Source organism: Mustela nigripes, chromosome 16 (assembly GCF_022355385.1).
Source record: "Mustela nigripes isolate SB6536 chromosome 16, MUSNIG.SB6536, whole genome shotgun sequence".
In the NCBI taxonomy this organism is placed as follows: Eukaryota; Metazoa; Chordata; class Mammalia; order Carnivora; family Mustelidae; genus Mustela; species Mustela nigripes.
The window spans coordinates 46,990,921-47,015,456 of record NC_081572.1 but is presented as its reverse complement, the minus strand read 5'-3'; the positions used below and the strand labels follow the sequence as shown (position 1 = coordinate 47,015,456).

General features: G+C 49.8%; 2 protein-coding genes across 19 annotated transcripts in view; one reads left to right on the top strand and one right to left on the bottom strand.

The window, feature by feature from the left end:
• The window catches only part of LOC132003805 (multidrug and toxin extrusion protein 2-like), a 49,320-nt gene that overhangs the window by 6,573 nt on the left and 18,211 nt on the right, over window positions 1-24,536 (bottom strand). For 3 of the 9 annotated variants that reach the window (XM_059379573.1, XM_059379572.1, XM_059379565.1), the window contains one exon: window positions 14,385-14,536. In XM_059379573.1, the coding sequence (XP_059235556.1) occupies window positions 14,385-14,536 (152 nt within the window). Of the gene's footprint in view, window positions 1-11,686; window positions 12,644-13,897; window positions 14,190-14,384; window positions 14,537-24,536 lie in introns of those variants that run through there. The other 6 variants (XM_059379574.1, XM_059379571.1, XM_059379569.1 and 3 more) reach the window with 6 other exon arrangements.
• Window positions 3,645-24,519, top strand: ALDH3A2 (aldehyde dehydrogenase 3 family member A2). 10 transcript variants are annotated; one of them, XM_059379555.1, is made up of 12 exons: window positions 3,645-3,753; window positions 3,905-4,066; window positions 6,621-6,852; window positions 8,117-8,202; window positions 9,598-9,806; window positions 10,882-10,999; window positions 12,793-12,934; window positions 15,437-15,603; window positions 17,009-17,108; window positions 19,669-19,904; window positions 21,077-21,147; window positions 21,667-22,976. In XM_059379555.1, the coding sequence occupies exons 2-12, from the start codon at window positions 3,914-3,916 to the stop codon at window positions 21,929-21,931; spliced, it is 1,779 nt and encodes a 592-aa protein (XP_059235538.1). In that variant the 5' UTR covers window positions 3,645-3,753; window positions 3,905-3,913; the 3' UTR covers window positions 21,932-22,976. The 10 variants fall into 10 exon arrangements, with proteins under 10 accessions (XP_059235538.1, XP_059235541.1, XP_059235539.1 ...); XM_059379558.1 differs by lacking the exon at window positions 21,667-22,976 and adding an exon at window positions 23,862-24,519 and having other exon boundaries at window positions 3,646-3,753; XM_059379556.1 differs by lacking the exon at window positions 21,667-22,976 and adding an exon at window positions 22,994-23,342 and having other exon boundaries at window positions 3,646-3,753.

Genomic DNA, 24,536 nt, shown 5'->3' with positions numbered 1-24,536 from the left:
AGAATGCCATCGACTTCTCGGACTAATAAAGAAAATGTTTAAGAATCTCTAAGAATCCAAACTCTAGGTGACTGTGCCATTAGAGTCATAATAGTTTTTTTTTTTAAAGAAATCCTCACAAGTCATCCTTAGCAAAAACCGCCTTTGCCCCTTAGAGATTACCTTACTTAGAGGATACTGATTCCCCTTCTATTTTCACTTTGGAATTATGTTCATCATTTACATTTTTAAAAAAATTGTGGCAGAATTTGCATTTTGATTTACCTGGTCCATTACACAATGACTGTTAGCTAAGAGTTTTTAAAAAGTGGCCACTCAGATCAGGTTAAAAAGATAATTGGGTATACTGAGCTAATTCAAACATTGTTCTACAATCCTCAATATTGACATTCGGTGGCTGGGCTGCTAGTCACAGGCCGCTTTGCTAGTCAGAGTTGGTTTAAAGACTTGGTATGTGTTAGAGACTAGAGCTCTTCCTGAATGTAAGAAGCCCACACTCTCCCTTTAATATGGTATGTCCATGTGAACTGGCTCCCCCCCCCCCCCATTTCTTTTGGCCATAAGAAGGCAAAGGAGAAGTAGAGGAGAAGAGTTTGATGGTCATGACAACTTCTTCCTTTCCTAAGATTCTCTTTAAATAACCCTCAATTTTTTTTTATTAACATATAATGTATTATTAGCCCCAGGGGTACAGGTCTGTGAATCACCAGGTTTACACACTTCACAGCACTCACCATAGCACATAACATAGCACATAACTTCCCCAATGTCCATAACCCAACCACCCTCTCCCTACCCCCACCTCCTCAGTTTGTTTTGTGAGATTAAGAGTCTCTTATGGTTTGTCTCCCTCCCGATCCCATCTTGTTTCATTTATTCTTTTCCTACCCCCCAAGCCACCCACATTGCTTCTCCACTTCCTCATATCAGGGAGATCATATGATAGTTGTCTTTCTCTGACTGACTTATTTTGCTAAGCATAATACCCTCTAGTTCCATCCACATCATTGCAAATGGCAAGATTTCATTTCTTTTGATGGCTGCATAGTATTTATCTATATCATCTATATCTATATCTATATATCTATCTATCTCACATCTTCTTTACCCATTCATCTGTTGATGGACATCTAGGTTCTTTCCATAGTTTGGCTATTGTGGACATTGCTGCTATAAACATCAGGGTGCACATGGCCCTTCAGATCACTACATTTGTATCTTTAGGGTAAATACCCAGAAGTGCAATTGCTGGGTCGTAGGGTAGCTCTATTTTCACTTTTTGAGGAACCTCCATGCTGTTCTCCAGAGTGGCTGCACCAGCTTGCATTCCCACCAACAGTGTAGGAGGGTTCCCCTTTCTCCGCATCCTCGCCAGCATCTGTCATTTCCTGACTTGTTAATTTTAGCCATCCTCACTCGTGTGTGGTGGTATCTCTTTGTGGTTTTGATTTGTATTTCCCTGATGCCAAGTGATGTGGAGCTCTTTTTCATGTGTTCATTGGAATAACCCTCAGTTTTTACATCCTATTGAGAAAGCCACAAATGTGGACAGTGCCAAGACGTTGAGACTAATCATCAGTGTATCTATCATTCATTCATTCAATAAATCTTTACTGAATACCAACCAATGGCCACATTCTACACTAGATGCTAATATTACAGAGAACATGAAAGATAAAGTCCTTGACTTTATAAGACATTCCAGTGGAAAAGACAGATATAAACAAAGACCCATGACAGCCAGCTGGAGAAAAGGATGTAGAAAGGTGTGTTAATCAGGGTCCAGCCATGGAAAAAAAAACCACTCTAGTCATTTCAGGCAGAGGGAATTTTAGGAGTCATACATATCAAATGGAAGAATGGAGTGATAGCAAAGATTAGAGGCTGCTAAAAATACTCTTGGTGAAACCCATGGGAGCTACACCAGCTCTGGTGCCTGTCACTGTCATCCTCTGTTTACTACGAAAGTGTCACTTGGACTGAGGAAGTAACTGCTAAGAGTCAGGAATGGGCCCCTTTTACTGTACAAGCAACGATTACACTATTGAATCCAGAAGCAAGCAGGTTACTCTCCTCCTCCTCCTTTATTTCCTGCTTATGCCTTCCCATGGTAGAAGTTTCTTAGAAGCTCCAGCATGAGAACCTGGGGAAAGCAGTTTTTACACTCTGGGCTCCTGCCACTCAGTAGTATACAGGGCAAGTGTAGTAATCAGAAACGGCATATATATAACACACACACACACACACACACACACACACATAAAACCTCCCGAATCAATAGTAGAAGCCAGGAAATCAGTAGGATCCTAGCACAACAGACTGTGCAAGTTAAATGATTTGGCTGGGACTAGGGTACAAGTGGTTGGAATTCAACATATTTTTGAAGATAAGGTCAAAGAGAAGAGTCAAGGATGATTTCAAGAACTTTGACCTGAGTAAACGGGATAAAGGACATAGCATTTATTGAATTGGGGAATGCTGGAGGAGGTGTGCCTTGTATTTGGTGGATGACCTCAAGTGAACTTAAGACACCCATTAATACATTCAAACAGATGAACAGGAGGCAGTTAAACATGGCCACGGGAGTCAGGAGAAAATGGGAATAGAGATGGAGTGTAAAGCCACGTCAGACCACCACCCACAGGGTTAGGTGAGTAGCTTGTGAGCTGTGAAAAGAGAAGAGGTCCAAGGGCTGGCTCAGCAGAGGAAAACCCCGAGGGCTCACCCAGGGAGATAAAAACTAGAAGCGGGCATGGGGTTGGATGGTGGATGGATAACAAGCCAAGACAGGGTCTCTAGAAGTCGGCCTCTGGTCGGTGGGGTCAGCTACCGCGGGATCTGACAAGGACCTGGTCGGATTTGGCAGGCAGCAAGCGGGGAGGCAAATCTGGGCAGGGTGGGTTCCCTCTCGGGAGGAGTCATGCTGCAAAGGGGAAGAGAAAAACAGGAAGGCAGCTAGCGGGTGATAGGCAGCCCAGGGAGAGTGGTTTTTTTTTTGTTTTGTTTTAAGATTTTATTTATTTAGGGGAGAAAGAGAGTGAGCAGCAGACTCCCTGCCGAGCATGGAGCCTGATGTGGGACTCGATCCCAGAACTCCAGGATCACGACCTTAGGTGAAAGCAGTCACTTAACCAGCTGAGCCACGCAGGTGCTCCTAGGGATGGCGTTTTTTAACGCCCTTCGAACTTGGCCATCACAGCTGTCCATAAGGTCCTGGCTCCCTGCCCTCAGGAGACGAACCTCAAAGAACTTTCTGGAAAATCCTGCACGCTGCAAGCACTCAGCGCAGCGACGAGGGCGGGCGGCTGGGCGCTCACTGCCCACCGACGCGTTGAGGCCGCGCCAACGACACTGGGCGGCGCCGGGCCCCATCGGAGCCACAAAATGGAGGAGGGACGGGAACCCCCTCTCTCGAGGGCGTCTCTGGGAGTTGGCCGCGTTTCCTGTCCCGGGCCAGGGCTCCCCGGAGCTCCGGCCGCTTCCCGGGAGCCCCGCCTCCCCCCCCCAATAAAGCCTCAGCGTCCGCTCGGGAGACCACCCGCCGCACCCCTCCCCCGCCGCGCGCGCGGCCGCAGCTCCCACCCCCGGACCAGATCCCGGGGCGGTGTCCGGCCGCCGAGGTCACGTGGCCCGCGCCGGCCAATCGGAGCGCGGCTGCTGGTCGAGCCCAGCCCCGCCCGGCCGCGGTCGGACTGTCGGACCCGGGCGGGTGCGCAGACCGCCGCCGAGCCAGCGAGCGGTTGGGTGAACGGGGTGAGGCTCAGCGTCCGCGGGAGATAGGGTGGGGGGCGCCGGGCGGGAGGGGAGTGGCGGGGAGGGAGGCGGCGCCCGCCCGCGGGGCCATCCCTCCGGCCTGCCACGTCCCCGCCGCTGCGGCGCGCCGCGACCTCCAGTCTTTTTGTAGGACCAGGCCATGGAGAGCCGAATCCAGCGAGTTCGCGACGCGTTCGCGTCCGGCCGGTCGCGCCCGCTGAGGTTCCGGCTGCAGCAGCTCGAGGCCCTGCGCAGGATGGTGCAGGAGCGCGAGAAGGACATCCTGCAGGCCATCGGCGCCGATCTGTGCAAGGTACGCGCGCGGCTCCCGCCGTCCCACTTGGGGACCGCATTCCGCCCGAGCTTTTGCATTTTTTTAAAATTTATTTTTGATTACGTAAGCACCGAGGGAGTGTTATCTCCAGCTGTACTGATAAAGCAAGTTTCCCGAAACTCTTACCTTGCTTAGTCAGCGCCTCTGATTGGAGACAACAAATAGATAGTGTCTTCTGGCCTCTTCCTCTGCTGTGATTGCCTTTTAGATCCTTGCCTGTTGTCTGTTGCATTGTGGATTTTGGTCATTTGTCAGCTTAATATCCCGCAAAACGTTTTTCTCTCGGTCTGTTTCTTGCCTTTTGGTTTATGGTTTCTTTTATAGACAGAGGTTTTTGGGTTGTCAGTTGTTGCGCTGAAGTTTTCCTCCCTGACTCTGTTTTAGGCCACTGCTCCTCAAACTTGAGTCCCATGGTGAGTCACCTGGGGATCTTGTTAAAATGCAAGTTACAGTTAAGTAGGTCTTGGAGGGCATCTGAGATTCGAAGTGTGTAACAAGCTCCCAGGTGGATACCATGTTGCCTATTTTGAAACCTTACTTTTTAAAAATTATTTCATTTTTTAAAATTGAGGTGTAGTTGACATACGCTATGATACTAGTTTCAGGTGTACAACTTAGCTGTGCAGTATGGGTTTTTTTTTACTATTTCACCTTCTCTGAGTCCATTCATATTGTCACAAATGGCAAGATTACTTGCTTTTTTAGGGCTAAGTAGTATTCTATTCAAGACCTACCGATGCACGCGCATGTGTACCACGTTTTCTTCATCTGTTCATCTGTCAGACACTCAGATTGCTTCCGTATCCTGGTTATATTCAATAATGCTTCTGTGAACATATGGATGCGTCAATCTTTTTGAATTAGTAGGGGTTTTTTTTGGTTTTTGCGTTTTTCTTTAGATTTTATTTTTTAGAATCCTCTCTACACCCATTGTGGGGCTTGAGCTTACACCCCCCCAAGATCAAGAATTGCCTGCTCCACCGACTGAGCCTGCCAGGAACCCCTTAATTAGTATTTTCATTTTCTTTGGGTAAATACTGGGAAGTGGAATTGTGGAGTGGTGTATTTCTGTTTTTAATGTTGCACGCCCCCTAAAATTAGTTAATAAATCTCCTTCACACATGGTCCAGACACTTTTCAAACCGTGCTGGGGCTCAGAGTGAGTGAGTTTGTGTGGTGACTCCTGGAGACCAGAGTCTTGGTTTCTTGTAGCTCTCTAGTTCTTCACTAACCATCCCCATCCCAGTTAAGCCCTGTTGATTTTCAAAGGCTGAGTTACAGAGGCTCCTCGGTGCGGGTCCCCAGGGCGGGGACACCTGATGTGGGGCTTGAACTCCTCCATCTTCAGGGGGGATTGCTACTCCTGTGATGCCACTGCTGATGCTACTGTGATGTGGGTCCCCATGCCCATGGTGTGCGTTTGAACTAGACTGTTTCTCTGCTCCTCCCACCCCATTCCATGTAGCTTTTTATGTCTTTAGCTGAAGACATAGCTGAAGAAGAGGTGTTCTGTGGGTCTCTAGGTCATCCTCAGAGAGTTATTCTCTAGGCATTTGGAGCCTTGGAGAGGCCATGAGAGGAGGTGAGCTCAGAATTATCCTATTCTACCGACCTCCCCAAAAAACCTGGAACCACTTTTTGAGTAACAAGGTGTCGGGTGGTATTTAGGGCATTAGTATATTACTGCTTTCTAGTACTATTGTTATCACTTTGTTTTTATGTTTTATCTTTATTCCAGGGGTAACAAGGCCCTGCTCTGGCTCTGTGAGACCCCCTTATTTCCTGCAAAGATCATCTTGAGGGGTAGTAACAGTAGTATTAGTAACAATGAGATATCAAATAAGGTGGCATAATTAAGATTTCAGAAAGGATGATTAGTCATTCTGTAAACATCAGATATTTAAGTGAGTACATAGGTATATACAATTACTAAAGAACAGTAAGGTCCTTGCCCTTGAGGGATTTAAATTTGGGAAACAAACATAGTTATAAATCAGTGTGTGATGATGAAATGTTAGGATACACGCCAGAGGCAGAATTCCTGTGATTATATTATAAAGTGTGATCAAGACAGGCTAATATCAGGGAAATCTTCCTGAAAGAGGTAATATTGAATCCTGACTTGAAAAGGCCTGCATCAGGGATGCCTGGGTGGCTCAGTCAGTTAAGCATCTGCCTTCAGCTCAAGCCCAGGGTCCTGGGATCGAGTCCTGTGTTAGGCTCCTTGCTGGGTGGGGAGCCTGCTTCTCTCTCTGCCTGCCTCTCCTTCAGCTTGTGCACACAGTTGCTCGCTCTCTCACCAATAAATAAAAATCTTTACAAAAAAAAATTAAAAGGCTTGAATCAATAAAGAAGGATTTAGAGGGGCTGACTGTATTAGCAAGCCCTTGCTGAGGGCGTGAAGGGTGTGAGTGTGCACAGTAAACCAGCTTAGTCTCATAAATGTCACTGCAGGTGTACGTAACCTGGTTTTCGGCACTCAGGACTGAGTGTCAGACTTGTGCAAGGTTAACTGGGACTCATTTTGTAACAGAGTGAATTCAACGCATACAGTCAGGAAGTCATTACCATTCTTGGCGAACTGGATCTTGTGCTGGAGAATCTTTCTGAATGGGTTACTGCCACGCCAGCCAAGAAGAACTTGCTGACCATGCTGGACGAGGCCTATGTCCAGCCAGAGCCCCTGGGAGTCGTGCTCATCATCGGAGCTTGGAACTACCCCTTTGTTCTCACCATTCAGCCTCTGATTGGAGCCATTGCTGCAGGTCTGGCGTCAGCTTCCGTCTCCCTGATTCTTCAGAGGGGCTGCTTCTCTTCCATGGGTTGTAAATTAAGGATAGTGACTGATGAAACACATTTGCTATGGTGGTTTGCCTTGCTTTACACCAGCAACTACCGAGGATGCAAAGATATTATTATCATAAATGTATATTTAGCAAGGGCAAAGCAGTTTGTTAAAACGAAAGTACACTCTCAAGGTGGGTGGGCGGGCAGGTCCTGCGGGGTGGAACCGGCCAAAGGTGGTTTTGGGATGGGATATTAATTCGTCTGGGCTGGGAGGAGCCGTGACACACAAAGGATTTTTTTTTTTTACTTTTTTTTTTCCTTTTAAAATGATCTCTGTACCCAGCGTGGGGTTCCAACTCACAATCCTGAGATCAAGAGCCGCACGCTCTGGACCGAGCCAGCCAAGCACTCCTTTATTATCTTTTTTTTTTTTTTTTTAAAGCGGGCTCCAGCGATTTGCATGGTGCCTGTATTTTGAAATACTTGGACCGTGAACCCATGAAGGTCTTAAGTCGTGCAGTGACAGGTTCCGGAGTTTGGAGTCAGCCGTCCATGCTCTCGGGTGGTTGTAGTTGCCAGCTCTGGTGTTGGGCGAATCATTTGACTGTATCTGATCCGTTTCTTCATCTGGCTAGGGGCTGTGGGAGTCATGCTAGCTTGGGTATGTGGCAAACGCCAGGAGGTTAATTTCTCTCTTCTGCTAGATCCCAGTCAACAATGTTTGTTGACAACAAGGCTTGTTTGCCCAGTAATTCCAAGGCAAACAGGAAAGTCTAGCCAGGAGAGTGGGAGTAAAGCTGGAGGAGGAGGAGAGGATAATGGAGCCTACTGTCCATGATGTGAAGTTAATGAGAACCAAGGAGTTTGAGGAAGTAAGACAAGATTTTGGGGTGCCTGGTGGCTTAGTTGGTTAAGCATTTGCCTTTGGCTGAGGTCATGATCTCAAGGTCCTGGGATCGAGCCCCAAGTTGGGCTCCCTGCTCAGTGGGGAACCTGCTTCTCTCTCTCCCTTCCTTCCCCACTCATGTGTGTGTGCATGCGCGCGCACTCTCGCTCTCAAATAAAATAAAAAAAAACAAAGAACGAAGAATCTCTTATGCTCATTGAGAAAGTGCAGAATTCAAAGCTGCCGAAGTAATGGGAGTACCTAGCCTGTATTCCCACCGTGAGCGCTGTTGTGGTAGGTTTTAAGGTTACTCAAGTGTTAAAAGATGCCCTCCTGCTTTTTTTTGCTTTGATTAGGAAATGCTGTCATTATCAAGCCTTCTGAACTAAGTGAAAAAACAGCTCAGCTCTTGGCCAAACTCCTCCCGCAGTATTTGGACCAGGTAATAATGTCTTGCTCCATCCTCAGCGTGTCTGTTTCTCGGTGGCTGTGGGGGGGTGGGGAGCTATACATCTGCTCTTCCTCCTATTGTGTGCCGTTGACTGCTGTCTGCATGGAGTTGCTGTAGGGAGGAGTCCTAATTTACCCTTCATTGCAAGGCCTCTGTACAGTGTCGTAGCTGGAGTTGGACACATTCCTCGAGCAATCTGGAGGCTCACCGGGGGTTCTCCTTGCCGTCTTGTCACTGCCGCAGCAGCGGGCGAAACTACGATGTCCCAGTAGCTGTGGTTATCTGGCCCAAGAGGGCGATGAAGACAGGATGATGTCAGGGGTGGAGTAGGATTTGGAACCAGAAGATCGAGGTTGAAAATCCTACTTCGCCACTCACTGGGGGTTATTTCTTGACTGTCCCACTCGGTGGGGATAGCGAGGCCTACCCCTGCTTCACTCTCTCTGAGTTTGTTAGGGGACTAATCACAGGTGTCCTATAGATGAACTCATGCAAGTTACAACTTGAAGCATTTGCTGAGCACTTGAACTGTGGAGTGAGCGAGAGCTAATGAGCCCTCCTAATTAGTAGGAGATCAGGTGGAAGCATGAGGCCCCCAAGCCCGCTTTTATCTCATGCGCTCCGAATCTTTTGAACACCTGGCTCTGTGTCCCTTCCTTGCCATCTGTTCCCTGTCATTGCTTCTTCGAGTCATGCTGCTGCATGAGACGTTCTTCCATTCCAATAGTGAGAAAAGCATAGGGCACCGAGGGCTCAGCCCAAAGCTTTGGGACCTCTCCCCAGTCCCGGTTAAGGAAACAGGCTCATAGGTGTGTGCAGTAAGGTTGCTGAGGGCCCCTAGCTAGCAAGTGACAGACCCCAGACTTGGTCTGGATCTGACTTCTAGAGCGGAGCTTCTCTCCCGTGTTGCCTCTCCCCTGCATTGCATCGAGTTGCGCTCGCTCCATTCCCCTGCCTCTTGGCCCAGGTTGAGCTCCGCAGGGTTGAGTAGTGCTGGAATGTTCAGCTCGAGACACTCAACTGGGACCTGTCCCGTGGTCCCCAACCGCAGACTCTTCATCAAAATCTCCAGCTTGCATGGCCCTGTCTCATGCACCTCCCCGGTGGAATCCAGCCACTTGCTCTCCCCTCTTGGCTGCCTTCACAGCTGAGCTCATTATGGAAACCTGCGGACCCGTGCCGGTCCCTTCCACCGCAGGCGGTGGGTCTCAGATGCCATCAGACTTTGTGCTCCATGTGTCCTCTGTCAGCTCCCTCCTGCCTCCTCCCCGGCGCTGGTCCCCTTCTTTTCCTGGTGTACTGGAACGCTGCAGGTTTATGTCGAAGAAGTTGCTCGTTAGGGCGATTTATTGGTGACGTCAGTGCCTCTGTTTCTCCTTCCCAAAGGAATTGTATGCCGTGATTAATGGTGGCATCCCTGAAACCACGGAGCTCCTGAAACAGCGGTTTGACCACATCCTCTATACGGGGAACACGGCTGTTGGGAGGATTGTCATGGAAGCCGCTGCCAAGCACTTGACCCCCGTGACACTTGAGCTGGGAGGCAAGAGCCCGTGTTACATCGACACAGATTGTGACCTGGACGTTGCCTGCCGGTGAGCCTTCTTGTACCCGAGGGCTTCCTGACACCGATAGCTTGGTGTGTCCTCTGTGCCCCGGAGTCCTGGGCCTCCTGGCTCCAAGAGACATTGTGGCATTCGGGTGGCTGATGTCCCCAGGGGCGGCGGAACTCTTTCCCAAACCACCTCCTGCCTCCGCTGCCTGAAGAAATGAGCGGTGGGTCTCGACACCGCGTGGCTGTCCTTAGGAGTTACAGAGAAGTGCTTTCTTTTCTTGAGGTTACAGACCTGCCAGGTGATCCAGGGAGGGAGTAAAGGATCGCATGTACATAGTAAAATCTTTAGATTCCCAGCAGGAAAGTGTTATGCTCGCCTCTTAATGAGTTCCTTTGTTGACAGAATCAGCGACTACTCATGTTTCTGCTCAGTAACATCATGCACCTGGGCACCAGAAAACGCCAGGTTGCAGGTGCTCCGCTAAATCAGTCTGGCTTTTCTCTCCCCTTCCAAGACGGGCAAAGAGGGCTTGGAGGCAGGCAGGCCGTGTCCAGGTTGTCTAGCTGCCAGAACCTGAGGCCTTGGGGAAAGGTGCCGATGGCAGGCTTTGATCCGCGGGCATGGCTTTCCAGAGCGGGGCGGGGCTCCACACAGAAGAGGATGGGCTTGGGGGCTGACTGCTCTCTTTATACCCGAACCTCCTGTCAGCAGGACCTACAGCTACAGCCAGGAGAACTGATGTCTGTAAGGGGCTCCCAGCGTCTTGATGTCCCCTGGCTAGAGTCAGAGGAGAAGAGGGTGTGGGGAGGCTGCTGCTTATCTCAAAACAGGCAAGAGCTTCACTGCTTATAAAGTACCATTTCCTGTGAGCTGGCATGAGAATGTCCTGGCTCCTCAGAGTGTACTGTGTCGATGGGAAAATGCATTCTAAGTTCCAACTGACTGATGTAGAGATAATCTTATAAAGAAAGCATTTTTGTTCTTTTTCTACAAAGCCTACTAAGTAGATTTATGAGTACATGCTAGTTGCAGAATACTCAAATTACAGAAAAGCATGTAGCAGATGAATAGTAGATTGAATTCTGTGGCTTTTCCATTTTCTCCCCCACCTCAGGCGCATAACTTGGGGGAAATACATGAATTGTGGCCAAACCTGCATTGCTCCTGACTATGTCCTCTGTGAACCGTCCCTCCAGCATCAAATTGTGCAGAAGATTAAGGAAACCGTGAAGGTTTGTGCTTAACACATCTGAGTCCATTGATTTCATTAAGAAACGCGTCTAATCAGCTCTGTGCAGGCGGCATCCCTGGTCCCCACCCCACCCCTCAACCCCCGCCACCTCCTGGAGAATTCCAGTAGCATATGTGGTGGAGTTAATTTATGGTTTTATTCAAAACGCTCTGGGAACCTTTCTGAGAAAGGTGTCTGCTAGGAGCAAGGTTAGGTTGGTGTTTAACCCTCTTCAGCTATCTAGCTGATGTGTTGGAACAACTGGTTAGTTGTGGCACACGCTTTGAAAAAAAAAAATCAATAGCTATGTTTTGTGGTTTTTTTAGAGGATATTGGCAGTCCTCTGAAATGCAGGAAGAGGCCCTTGGCCTATTGGCCATTGCTGATTAAGGTTCTCAGTTCTTGCGTGTACAGAGGGCTTAGGAAGGCCAGTAGTTTGGAGGAGTGAATTAATCAAATATGTATTGATACTGTACTCAGCCTGGTTCTCTTAGTCTTTCAGGGTGTCCAAAGTAAAGATCTCTCTAGAAGGAATGGAGAAATGCTGTGGAAGTGGTCTGAGCTCAGCCTCGCAGAAATGTAGGGTTTGGGTTGGAAGAGAGGAAGGGGGTGAACCAATGTGACTGAGCTTACTGGTGGGAGGGGGCCATTTAAAGCCCCCTGGGTGGAAGAAATTTCTGGAACAGTCATAGTTCACTCAACAGATGCTTACTGAGCACTGAAAGGAAGGATTGGGGACACCGAAGAGTAACATTATGATCAGAGAATGAAAAGTGTGCCCCAGGAACTTGAGAGAAGATCCAAGCGGGTTCACTCTGGGCACAGAGGACTGAACGTCTGGATAGGGGACTTGGCTCTGTGGGATGGGACTGAAGATGGGGCCAGAAAAGGGGAACATGAAAGGGGTCTTGGCCAGACTCGGGGAATATGGGACATCAGGGTTTCATGACATCCTGTGAGACTGAAAGCCCTTGGAGATGGGAGAAGACGTGTTTAGCTGAGTTATGGGGATGCAGTTGGTTTCAAAGGAGTAGGATCCCCTCTGCCTTCCTCTGAGGCATTCACATCCTTAAGATAGCAGTTCTCACCTGAGGTTCTCCCATGTATGAAAGTTTCCAGTCCTCACCTTCTGAATACTGCAGTTCAGCTGGTCTGGGTCTCCAGTGATTCTAAGGGGCAGGCAGCCTTGAAAACCACTGTGCGTGGCTCTGGAGCTCTGGAGCTGGGGCTCATCAGCACGCTTCCGGGGAGATTCTTAGCACCTAGACCTGGGGGAGGGTTGCTTGGAGCAGGGTGAACAACACTCCTCCTGACTTGAGAGTAAATTTTTTTTGAAGATTTTATTTTTTTATTTGACGGAGATCACAAGTAGGCAGAGAGGCGGACAGAGAGAGAGGAGGAAGCAGGCTCCCCGCTGAGCAGAGAGCCCAATGCAGGGCTCGATCCCAGGACCCTGAGATCATGACCTGAGCTGAAGGCAAAGGCTTTAACCCACTGAGCCACCCAGGTGCCCCCTGACTTGAGAGTAAATTGAGAGCATTCGTCCCCGGTACGACCCCCGGCTGGTCTGCAGGATGACCCTACGAACCCCGGACATCACGGAGGGTCCTCAGTCTGTGCGTCTGCCTTAGTTCTCGTGCCCAGCCTGCCAGGAAGTGTAAACACTGTTAGACCACTTGAGGGAGGAGGGCGGTGATCTACAACCAGATGGCTTTTCGGGCATGGGTGGATTTTGCGCTTATTAAACTGAAATAGCGGTCTTCTGTGGTGGTTAAATACAATGATTTTAAATAGGAATTTTATGGTGAGAATATAAAAGAATCTCCCGATTATGAGAGGATCATCAACCTTCATCATTTTAAGAGGATACTAAATTTGCTGGAAGGACAGAAGATCGCTTTCGGTGGGGAGACCGATGAGGCCACACGCTACGTAGGTAATAGAAATTGACCTTTTGCTCTGGGGACACGGGCAGTGTGACAGTTTTCGTTGACGCTATTTACTGACACTGAATAAGCTTTTGGAGACGTAATGTTTAATGAGCAGTGACACGCTGCTTTCTGGTGCTCATTCTTGTATAACCACTTAGAGCTGGTTCTGGGTCTTTACAAATAATACCACCTGTGTTGCACTGGCTTTTTGCCTTACATGCAGCTTTTCTTTTCTTTTTTTTTCCCCTTCCTACACCCTGTAACTTAACCCTGAGAAGCAAAACAGAACTCTTGTTTAATTCCTTCTGGTTTCTGGCAGGGGGCACAGCCCAAGGAGGAAATCATTCCACCACAAGTAGTTAGTGGCAGTACTGGTCCAGAAGTAATGTTTCCTTGTTTCATTTAAAAAATTTTTTTGGATTTATTTATTTATAGAGTGGGAGGGGGGCAGAAGGGGGAGAGGGAAAGAGAATTTTTTTTTTTCAAGATTTTATCCATTTATCTACTTGATACAGAGAGACACACAGTGAGAGAGGGAACACAAGCAGGAGGGTGGTATAGGGGGAAGCAGGCTTCCCGCCGAGCAGGGAGCCTGATATGAGGCTGATCCCAGGAGCCTGGGATCATGACCCAGGCCGAAGGCAGGCGCCCAACCTACTGAGCCACCCAGGTGCCCCAGGGAGAGAGAATCTTTAGCAGACTCTGTACTGGGCATAGATTCTACTGGAGCTTGATCTCATGACCCTGAGGTCATGACTTGAGCTGATACCAAGTGTCAGAAGTTTAACTGACTGCACCACCCAGGCACCCCAGAAATGTTTTTCTTCTCTCAGGCTTGACATTGTTTACTTTGTTTTTGTGTTCTTTTATTCTTCACCAGGAGTATGTATGCCTGTTGCATTTTGAACACACTGTTCTTCTTCTTCTTTTTTTTAAAGATTCTATTTTTGTATTTGAGAGAGAGAGAAAGCAGGAGCAGGGGGAAGGGCTAGGGAGAAGCAGACTCCCCACTGAGCCAGTAACCCAACATGGCTCCATCCCAGGACCCTGAGCAATGACGTGAGCCAGAGGCAGACACTTACCAACTGAGTGACCCAGGCGCCCCCAAACACATTATTGTAAAATAACATAAGGTGACCCGAGGAATGAGAGACACACTTACTCAGCTGAAAAGCTGTCCTATATGGCTTTACTTATGCCTTTTTAGCAGACAGGATGCTGCACATCCTCAAAAAACCCAATTTGAAAGAACCTAAAACCCTAGAGGATTAAAACAATGAGGAGGAAAATATTCTCATAACAGCTCTCAAACCCCCAGTTTTTCATCTTTCTGTTTTCCCATCAGCTGTTGACCTTGGCCGCTCCTCGGCTCATCAACAGCAAGAGAAAAGGTCTTTTGCAATTAGATCAACCAGTTATGAATGTCCCCCTGACCTGCAGTCAAGGTCAGCTTACCTGTACACACAGCTGTGTAGGGAGTAGACCGCCCCCGCCCCGGAACGGTTCTCTGAGCCCGGGAAGCAGCGGGCGGTGGTTTTGGGGAGACTGCAGACACCCCCGTGCAGGGTGCTGGCGAGAGCCATCTTCTGCCACGTTGCCCGGATGACCTAGTGGGAAATGAGGGGGAAAGGAAGAGAGAGAGCTTGTTACTGGCAGGTGCCTTCTCTTTCCATTGAAGACCCGGCTTGTTTGTGGGGTCTTTGAGACCCCTGCAGTTTGGTGTGGCATGGCATGGATGCCAGGACTCTGCAAAGCCTTGTCGGCACCCACATTGCCTGCCTGTCTTGCACGCCTTCCCCATAGTGGCTGGAACCCTGAACTCAGGGTCTCTTGACCCCTGAAGTCCATCCTTAACCTGATAGAGTTAAAGGTCAGTGGCATCCTATGCGTGGAAGCATGCGAACCAAGAGATGGTGTCCATTTGATCCATGGAGGGGCTGTGTGCGTTGCCAGAGGGACCTGCGCAGAGCGAGATGGAAACAACCCCCAACCCCCTGGTCCATGCGGATGTGGCTGCCAACAGGGTCAGACATGAATAGACTCAGGCATCTGTATCTTCTCCTTGCTTGCCTGGGGGATCCCCGGATGCACCAGCTTGGAGACAGACATGCACGGTTCCTCCACATCAGGACTGATTTCTTCAGGACTTTTTAAAATATTCTTCAGTAGCTAATTCTTGGGCGGGATCACGAAGGGATGGATCAGTGAGCCAGAAACAAACGTTAAGATGAGACCTTGGCGGGGCGCCTGGGTGGCTCAGTGGGTTAAAGCCTCTGCCTTCTGCTCAGGTCATGATCCCGGGATCCTGGAATCCAGCCCCGGTTTGGGCTCTCTGCTCAACGGGGAGCCTGCTTCCCCACCCCTCTCTCTCTCTGCCTGCCTCTCTGCCTACTTGTGATCTCTCTCTGTCAAATAAATAAAATCTTTAACAAACAAAAAAAAAAGTGGAGAGCTTGGCGTTCTTGTCTTCGACTTCACCATTTCCACTCGCTGCTTTTCTCTTCCAGCCCCAACGATCCTTACTGACGTCGATCCTGAAGCCAGGGTGATGCAAGAAGAAATTTTCGGGCCCATTCTTCCCATCGTGCCTGTGAAGGATGCCAATGAGGCCATAAAGTTCATCAACAGCCGTGAAAAGCCACTGGCCTTCTACATCTTTTCTCACAATGATAAGGTAGGCGCTGTGGAGAACGGCTCCCTGGCACGAGTCACTGTCACAGACCGGGTTCCTTCCCGGCCACATGGTCTGTTTCCTCCAGTAACAGAGTTCACCGAGCAAGGCGCTGCTTGTAGACAGTTGTCTGGAGTAATGAGGCCCTGGGGTTATAGCTGTCACCCTTCTCACGCTCCCTGGGGTCAGACCTGAGTCTTCAGGGCTGTGTCACAAGCTCTTGCGCTGACAAACATCTCCCCTGTAATTGTAAGGCTTCCATACCAGCACTGGAAGCTTCTGTGGCCTGCACTCCCAGGGCATTCCTGTGTAAAAGCCTTCGCTCTTACCCCAGTGGCATTTGTGGCCCTCAGTGGGCTGTGTGGGGCTGTGGTGTCTATAACAGTCACAGGTACAGTTGTGAAATCGCCGACTTCACTTTCCTCAGTTTCTCTGTTAGAGCGAGGGGCCATACCAGTCAGATGAGCCTGTGATGCCCTATTACACCAGGGTGAGTGGCCCCCTGGCCGTGTTGCACGGCTCCCGAGGGGACTGGCTGTTGCTGAGGGACAGTGGCCTCGAACTGGGCAGGTGGGCTCAGGAGCCGTCTGGAGAAGTGGGAGAACCTGAAGGGGGGGGGCCGGTCAAGGTCCGAGGAGTTCGCACACGGAGGTTCTGTGCATGGTGACACACTGCTTCCAGAGCCTGCCGTGCTGTGGGGACACAGCCTTGTGAAGGGACCCCGGATGCATGGGCCTCCGTGAATAATGGGTTATTAATCATGGTCTGACGTGTTGAACGACCACAGGTGATGCACACAAGAGCCCTGAAGCCCAAAGTCTACCGGGCAGGGCGCACGTCCGTGGGGTGCGCTGCCCAGTGACAGGGTCGCCCTACCACAGCCCACTGTGACCCTTGTGACTCGAACTCCCGAGGCCTTGTGGGTAGCAAGGAGAAGTGACATTTCGTCAGGTGTCCTCATGCCTATTCTGGTCTTGGGCCAGCCATTTCTTCAAAACAGATCAAATTCCAAGTCTGAACACGTAAACATTATTGGCAGTTCCCGAACACTCCAGGGTACTGCCAGTCCCACGCAGTCATTCAGAGCAGAGGGAGAGAAACGGGTGATGGTAGAGACCCTGAATGCAGTCTGGACTGTTCCTCGTGGCCATGAGGGGGCGCCTTTGCCCGAGGCAGCAGTGGAGCACATGGGAGGCCGCGGCAGCCTCCGAGGGCCAGACGTGCATCTGAGCACATACCTGCGATTGCACATTTGCCAAATCGAGCTGCGCCTTCGGAGGCTGATGCAGGCAGCACTGTTTGCCAGAGGCAGGTGGGTAGGCCCAGGTGTGGAGCCTGCGAGTTCCCCTCCCAGCCGCGGCCGGCGCCACGGGCACTGCTGACCCGGAGCCCGTGTTCCCTCCCTCAGCTTGTCAGACGGATGATCAACAGCACATCCAGCGGCGGCGTCACGGCCAACGACGTCATCATGCACTTCACCCTCAGCTCGCTGCCCTTTGGAGGGGTAGGTGAGTAGCCCCCTCGGCCACACGTGGCGCCAGCTGCCAGAGTCCCACGGTGGTGCAGGTCATCTGGCTGTCGGGTGACTCTGTCCTGTCGCCCCTTGCGTCCTTAGTAGCCCCCAGCGCAGTCTGTAACTGGTTTTGTTCCTTTCACTGGTTTGCCTATATATTGGTTATTACTTGGTTACTTACGGTCCTTTTCTTAGGTTGAGGGGATTTTTTAAAATTTTTATTTTTTGGCCAAAGCCAGGTCTCAGATTCACAGATAAGGCTCCTCTGTCTTTTTTGACGGTGAGGTAGTGGATGCCGGGTGCAGAACACCCAGAGCAGGCGGCAGTCGGGGTTTCTGAGTCCCCCCTTGCTGTCTGCTCAGGGTGGGGCGAAGTCGTCCTCGGGGTCCACCCCCACAGCCCCCCAGGCCTCTGTGTGGGGTGCAGAGGAAGAGATTCCCTGTGTTTTGAGGACGTGCTCATTCTTGGGGAGGTTCCATGGACACAGCCCGGGCCCTGCTGTTTTCCTTTGGGCGGTGACCCGCCTGCCTCTTCCACACGCCAGATGACCGGCCCTGCTCATACTTCTCCTTCAGTAGCTAGGTGGTCGGCCTCTCTAATATCTTGTTGAAGTGTCACCAATAACGAGTGTGTAGGAATTCTCACAGTAAGAAGCAAACAGTAAAGCCACTGTCTTAGAAGCCCAAGAGACCACAGCCTGCCACCCATGTGTGCCCCATTTCTGGTTCTAGGGTGTGGGGGGATTGCCAGTGCCCAGCACCGTGCCTGGTGCACATGAGGGACCGGTTGAGAGAGGCCTGGGCTGGGGCCCAGACTGGAGCTAGTGGTGGCTTGGACTGGCCTGGTTGCAGGGGACCTAGTGAAAAGGGGCTGGATATTTTTGGGGGGGGGTGTCAAGCAACAGGATTTGCTGATGGATTGAGCGTGTTGTGGAGGGAGGGAGGGTGAATGAAAGGGAAGATAGCTTACAGGATGGAGGCTGCTATTCCTCACTGCCCAGCTTCTTAAAGGATTCTGTGAGACCCCAGTCTTTGCTGGCTCCCAGCAAAGACTCGGGCAACCCTGGTGCCTCCTGAGTGTACATCGAGTGACTTGTGTTCAGTCCCTGTTTTGTGTTTAGCATCATTGACCATATCCTCCTCTTTATAAACAAAACCTTTTGCCTGCTACACACAGAAGGAATCAGGCTTCCTAGGAAAAGAGAAGAATTAAAGCTTAGATTACCCTTACCCCACTCTTTAATTAAGCTCTGGGGTACATCCTTAAAATTCCTTTCCTTGTGCATGTTTGCACACATTCGTATATGTAAAAGCAAGAATATTTTGTTCAAACTTGTACTCTGTTTTTCACCTGTGTGTGAGAGTAGAGTGGGCTATCTTCCCACGTCGGCATGGTCGTGTGTCATGATTTCAGTAACCGACCAGTGCTCTGTCCTACAGATGGGCCATATTTGCGTTTAATTCCTGGCATTAGGTTTTTGTGAGTCCACATTTTTCCAGGTTAGGATTCTAATACAGTTTTGTGCAATTTCTGATTCTTGGGGGAAAATGTCTCAACATATTATACTGTGTTAAAAAGGCTAAGAGCTGTTTTTTTTTTTTTTCCCCAAAGTGAAATGCTTTTTTCCTCCTGTTCTAAAAGTGATAAGAGTTTTTTTAGGGAAAAGGGCAACCACAAAACACTACAGACAGCTGTAAGGCTGAAACGTAGTAGTCTCCCAGGCATAAATGCTGTCAGTGTGTTGACATATAATTTCTGTTTCTCCATAACAATGTGTGTCTTTTGATGCATATTACCAAATCTCTCTATAGCTTCAGTTGTCCCCAAAATGATGTGTCAGCAGCCCCCAGAGCACCAGTAAGTGCCTTCCTGGCCCCATTCTCCTGTGCCTCATGGCCACCATGCCATACAGTGTATCTGCCCAGCACCCATAATAAAGAAGACTGTCCCAGAGCATGGCTTAAAAGAGGACAAGGATTTATAACTTGCTTACTGTTACCCAGTGGGGTAACCCTGTCATCCTGTCTTTGTTGCTCTCTAGGAGCTTAGAGGAAGCAAGTGGGGGAAGAGGGCTATGGATAAACAAAGCTACATGGAATAGCAGGAAAAGAGCACACAGTAGTTAAGAGTCCAGCCGACCTGGATATACATCCTGGCTTTGCCTTCTCCACCTTGGGCAAGTTGCCTGACCCTGGCAGGCTCCCTCGTAGTCTCTGGAATCGGGGGCACTGATGCCTTCATACCAAGGGGTTGTGGCGAGAATAGATTTAGAGCAGGGTCCTTGGTCTCAGTGAGAGCCACTGGCCCTGAGAGCTGCAAGCCTCACTGGACCCTTGGAGAGTGCCCCTTTTTGGCAGGGAGATCAACTTGCTGGTGAATGGGAGAGGGGTGGGGCGGGGTTGGGGGGAGAGAACTTCCTCAAAGCATCATTTGCGCTGAGAAGTTAGGTGGGGGTGTCCAGGACGGCAAGGAGTGCCATGGGTTTCCTCTGTTGGGGTTCATGCAGCTTGTGTCCCCTACGATGGAGCCTGTCTTGTCTGGTCCCTCTGTTTCAGGTTCTAGCGGAATGGGAGCTTACCATGGGAAGTACAGTTTTGATACCTTCTCTCATCAGCGGCCCTGTCTGCTGAAGAGTTTAAAGAGGGAAGGTGCTAACAAGCTCAGGTATCCTCCCAACAGCCAGTCAAAGGTGGATTGGGCAAAATTCTTCATCCTGAAGCGCTTCAACAGAGGAAAACTCGGTCTGCTGTTGCTGGCTCTTCTGGGCATTGTGGCGGCCGTGCTGCTCAAGGTGAGTCCTTGCCTTTCCGGGCCCGCCCGAACGGCTGTCAGACACTCTCCTCTTCTGTCATGGGAGCTCTTCAGCTTTTAGAGATAAACTCTGTCTCTCATATTCACTTTCTGAGTCTGGGACAGGGTCGGTGAACTGCAACCCCCAGCCACAACTTGGGCAACAGCCACAACTTGGTGCTGACTTCACGTCCCAAGAGCTCAGTGTGTGCTGCAGTGGCCATGCGGCTGGCAGGGCATAAATGATCATGGAGGAATTATGCCGACCTCTGGTGTAAGAGTTTAAGACCCCGGGCTCTTGGATGGCTCAGTCAGTTCAGGGTCTTGCTCTTGATACCGGCTCGGGTCATGATCTCAGGGTCCTGGGATCCGTGGGTTCGAGTCCCTTGTGGGCTTTGCGCTCAATGGGAGGTCCACGTGAGGATTCTCTCTCTTCCTTCCCCCACCCCACTGCTTGCACTGTCTTTCTCTTTCTCAGATAAACCAATAAATTTTAAGAAAAAAAACAAACCCAGAAACAAAAACCCAAAGGGCAAAACCCTGTAGAACTTGCTGGAGGGATTCTGAGCCATCCAGCGCTCTGATCCTTGTGGTCCTGAGTGTCTCGGTGGCAGTGCAGTTCTCTAGTGTGCCGGGCATCCGCATGGCGTGCCCACAGGTCACGAGGGGATGACTTGTGTGCTGGCGTGACTATGGCAGGGGAAGGTGAATGCTTTGCAGCCCCCATTGACTGCCCTGTAAATTCTGTCTCTGGGGGTGTTACTGTAGATGTGGGCTCCCTGAGCGGCCCATGATACCTGCCTCCCCAAGGCAGTCCATGAGTCCCTGGGGGTGACTGAGAAGGTCCAAGGGGACGGAAGTGAAGACAGACATGGGGGCAAAGCCACTGTGTTCTCTGAGCGCTCAGCTACCCAGTCGGGGTGACACACCAAAGATAGTGACAACACCTGTGACACCATAGCCTTGGAAGGGAGGCCAGATTCTAGCATTCACTGGAAATATCTGTGTTCTTATCTGCATTTTGGTTCCAGTTTGCAAGTGGGGGAGTGGCTCGTCTTCCAGGGTCACCGCTCTGATGGAACTGGAGAGACCAGTTGCATTGGAAATCATTTGGGTTTTCTCAGAAACACAAGGCTATGCTGAGGAGAAAGGCCCTGTTGATTTTTCTCGCAGCTCAGACTGCGTTGTCCCGTAAGCAGTGACGACCACAGATCCCACGGCCCAGCTCTGTCTTTAAGAGTGAGGTAGGAACTGCTCGTTTTCTATCTCTGTGTAAAGTGGTTCGAGTTGGCAGTCTGTTGCTTGGCCCCGGGTATCAGTGTTCAAACTTGACTTAGCCATAGTTTTTAAAAGGGCCAGGGTGGCTTGCTGGGGTCTTTAAAAAAAAATGTGGAGGTAATGGCTCAGCTGGGTCTAGATGAAAACCACATCACTTGTAGAAAAAGGAGCATCGCAGGTGCCCCCCCACTCCAATCCACTCGGCTCCCCTTGAGCTGATCCCCTCCGATCTATAGACCACACGTACACAGTGAACCCGTTGCTTTCTAAGTGGAAACCAATCTTCTAAAAAATACTCTTAAGTCATTGTTTTCTTTGGAGTTGTTTGGGTGTTTCAGAAGAAGTGTGACTTCAGAACTTGTGCTGGCAGATGGCATGAATTGAAACCCTGTGTGCCTTCGAGAGGCTCCTCCCTCTGCATCTCTCTGAGCTCTGTGGCGTGCATGGGTCTGGAGTCATCCTCTGCCCTCTTCTCTTGTCCCCAGACACCTGTCCGTCGCCAGCCCGAGAGGCACCATCTTGCTGGGGGGACCTCTTCGCATCATGGGACATTCAGGGCTCCAGGCTGCCGGTGTTCCCCACAGGGGCAGCGTGCTGGGTCCGACAGGCTGGGGTAGGCCAGGTAGACCACCCAGAGCTCCCCAGAGGGTTTGTCAGACAAGCCTTCTCTGTGAACGCCCACAGAAGCAACAGCGTATAAAGACATGTCGCTTGGAACCAGGAAAATACGGCTTTGATCCCTGGCTCTGAGATCAGCCAAATTCCAGCTCCGAGCAAGGCCTGTTCTGAGTCCACCCTTCGGCCTCGGCCTGCTCATCTGTGGAACAAGGGCCACCAGCCGTGGTCTCTCTCACCAGGGAGACCCGCTTCTCAGTACTGTAAGCGGATGTGTTTAGTGGTTTGGACCTTCTGGATTCTGTGTGGGACCAGTGAGGATTTGGTTTTCTTTTCCTCTTTGCTTCTCTGCTGACTTCTCTTCTGACTCTAGTAAATCACCTTTTATTTTAAATAAGCAATTCTGAGCCCACGTTGTGCCTTTATTTGAGGAGTCTTTATTGGGCCTGCACTCATTTTCCTGAAATGGCTTTTCTGCATGTAATTATTTTGTCACGTGCTTGGTTGTGACTTCATTAATTCATTTCACTAGAACGAGAACAGGCCTGGGACATTGTTAAATGGGAGATTGAAAGCAGTAATGATCGGTTTAAAGGGAGCATGTCAGACTCGCTGAATAGAGAGGTGTTTTCTCTATGCATTTAAAAAAATTGTGTGCGTGTGTATGTGTGTGTGTGTACACACATCTATACCAAGTCAAGTTCCAGCAAAGTGTCACAGAAACCACAGAAAGCGTGGTAGGGGGTGCCGGTTTTAAAAAAAAGTTGAGAAATGGAAAGGGCTACCATTGAAAGATGAGAGAATCAAGTATGCCATCCAAGCTTCCAGATTTCGTGTAGAGGCTTCAGGCTCCCACTCATGACTGGAGCATAGTAAGTGAACATTCTCCATTCCTGGCCCAACCCTGGGGTTGTCTCACTGACAGGAGACAGAATACCGCCTCCTCACCGCTGCCTGACTTATTATTGTTACTTTGCACGGGAAGGTATAGTCTTTTATCCTCAGCCCAGACCTTCCTTAACATCTTAGGGAGACAGGGACCTTTTTTTTTTTTTTTTTTTTTAAATACAGCGCATTTCGTGTCTTTGAAAATAAGAGGCACTTGGTAGAGTCCCGATATGGATTTCCTGTTCCAGGGCTGGTCAGGTGGGGTCTTAGACCAGCAGAGTAACCAGGATCCCTCTCTCCTCTCTCTAGGCCAGATACTACTGAAGAAAGATCCTATTCAAACTCCTGGTTGCCTCTACCGAATTATTCCTCTGTTAAACAGTTAATGAACCAATCATTTTAAAATCCTACCAAAAATAGTAAGGAAGTAACGCAAATGCATCAGAATCAACCGTCAAAGTCATTGGCGTGCCCCGTGGATAAAACCTGCCATCTCAGCCAAACCCCAGCCTTCCCCTCTGTGGAGCGGGGGACGCTCTCTGAGAATGCATTTTACATGGGTTACCCAGACCTTAGAGCTTGAGTCTAGGGGAGGCGAACGTGTTAGGCTAAACCCTTGGGACATGTAAAGGAATCTTGGAACCTGCTGAGTGACTTCTTCACTCCAGTTCTTGGGACACAAGACACCCTGCCCAGGGTTATCCACAGCCCTCCCCGTCCAGAGAGGTGAGGCTAGACCTTCCAGCCCTGCTTGAGTTTTGAGGCACTAGAATTGTATATCACGGGGGCAGGTGGTCCCTGTCTCTCATCCGCTGGGACATGAGGACTTAACCTTCAGGAGTCAGCCCTCTGTCAGATGGGCCACCTGACCAGTGGTCTTGCTCCTTTCTCATCCATTCTCCATCCTCTCTCCTGTTTATATTGGGACAGTCTCTTGGGGCCATCCACAAATGCCTTCTGTGACTAATACCATGTAAAACATCACCTTGTACGCCCCAGGGCTTCTGGGAAGACAAGTTGCCAGTTTCATGCACGTATCATCTGTCATTTTTCCCGTGAAGGAGTTGTAGGATTCTGCATCTTCTAAAACTCTAACTGGCATGTTTAATGCTGTAATAAGGAGACTTCTAACAAGTTAACTTCTAACAAGTTAAGTTAATACTTAACTCTCTCTCAGGATCTTAAAGTTTCAAGTCAGTGGATCTTCAAGGACAAATCTGTAAGTTTCTTAGGTGCACAGCACAATGCACATAAATTCCACTTTGCTAAACTTCAGAGAGATCCCTGAGTAAGTGCAGCCTTCAGGACCTAACACAGAAAGCCGCTGCCTGCCATGACCAAGAGGCCTTGGATAATCAGGACTTCAGAGTTGGAGAGCTTTGGAGGGGGCTGATGGTGGATTGTTTGGAGAAGGACTCTGTGAGCCACGGCGGTCGGCCATGCTGAAGAGGACGGAGGACACAGGAAGGGGAGCTCTCTTGAGATGGCTGGGACCGGAGACCTGAAGCAGTTCAGTCCAGTAGGAAAGACCTCAGCCTCCCTGCCAGGCCTTGGGGACTCCTGGCTGCAGGGGCCCCACCATCCCCAGAGCACGAGTCACGGGCTTGACTGCACACGCTCAGACAGCGTGTGACCTTCACGTCAGCATGAGGTGTCAAGAACTCGTCACTAGGCTAGTCCATCAGGATAATCGGTCATAAAATATCTTAGAATATCCATGTGGAATTTTTCATTTAGCCTACTAAATTGTACTTTCTGATTTCTAGTTCAACTAAATTATTGGCTTGTCTATTGGTATATTCTGCTTCAAAATAAATACATTATATTTACTAAAACTGGCATGAGGTTTAAT

Excerpts from the sequence above, each read along its gene's own strand:
- ALDH3A2 (XM_059379555.1), top strand. The coding sequence starts at position 3,914 with ATGGAGAGCCGAATCCAGCGAGTTCGCGACGCGTTCGCGTCCGGCCGG. Across the intron at positions 8,203-9,597 it reads TCCCGCAGTATTTGGACCAG|GAATTGTATGCCGTGATTAA; the intron begins GTAATAATGTCT and ends TCCTTCCCAAAG. Across the intron at positions 19,905-21,076 it reads TGGCGGCCGTGCTGCTCAAG|CTCAGACTGCGTTGTCCCGT; the intron begins GTGAGTCCTTGC and ends TTTTTCTCGCAG.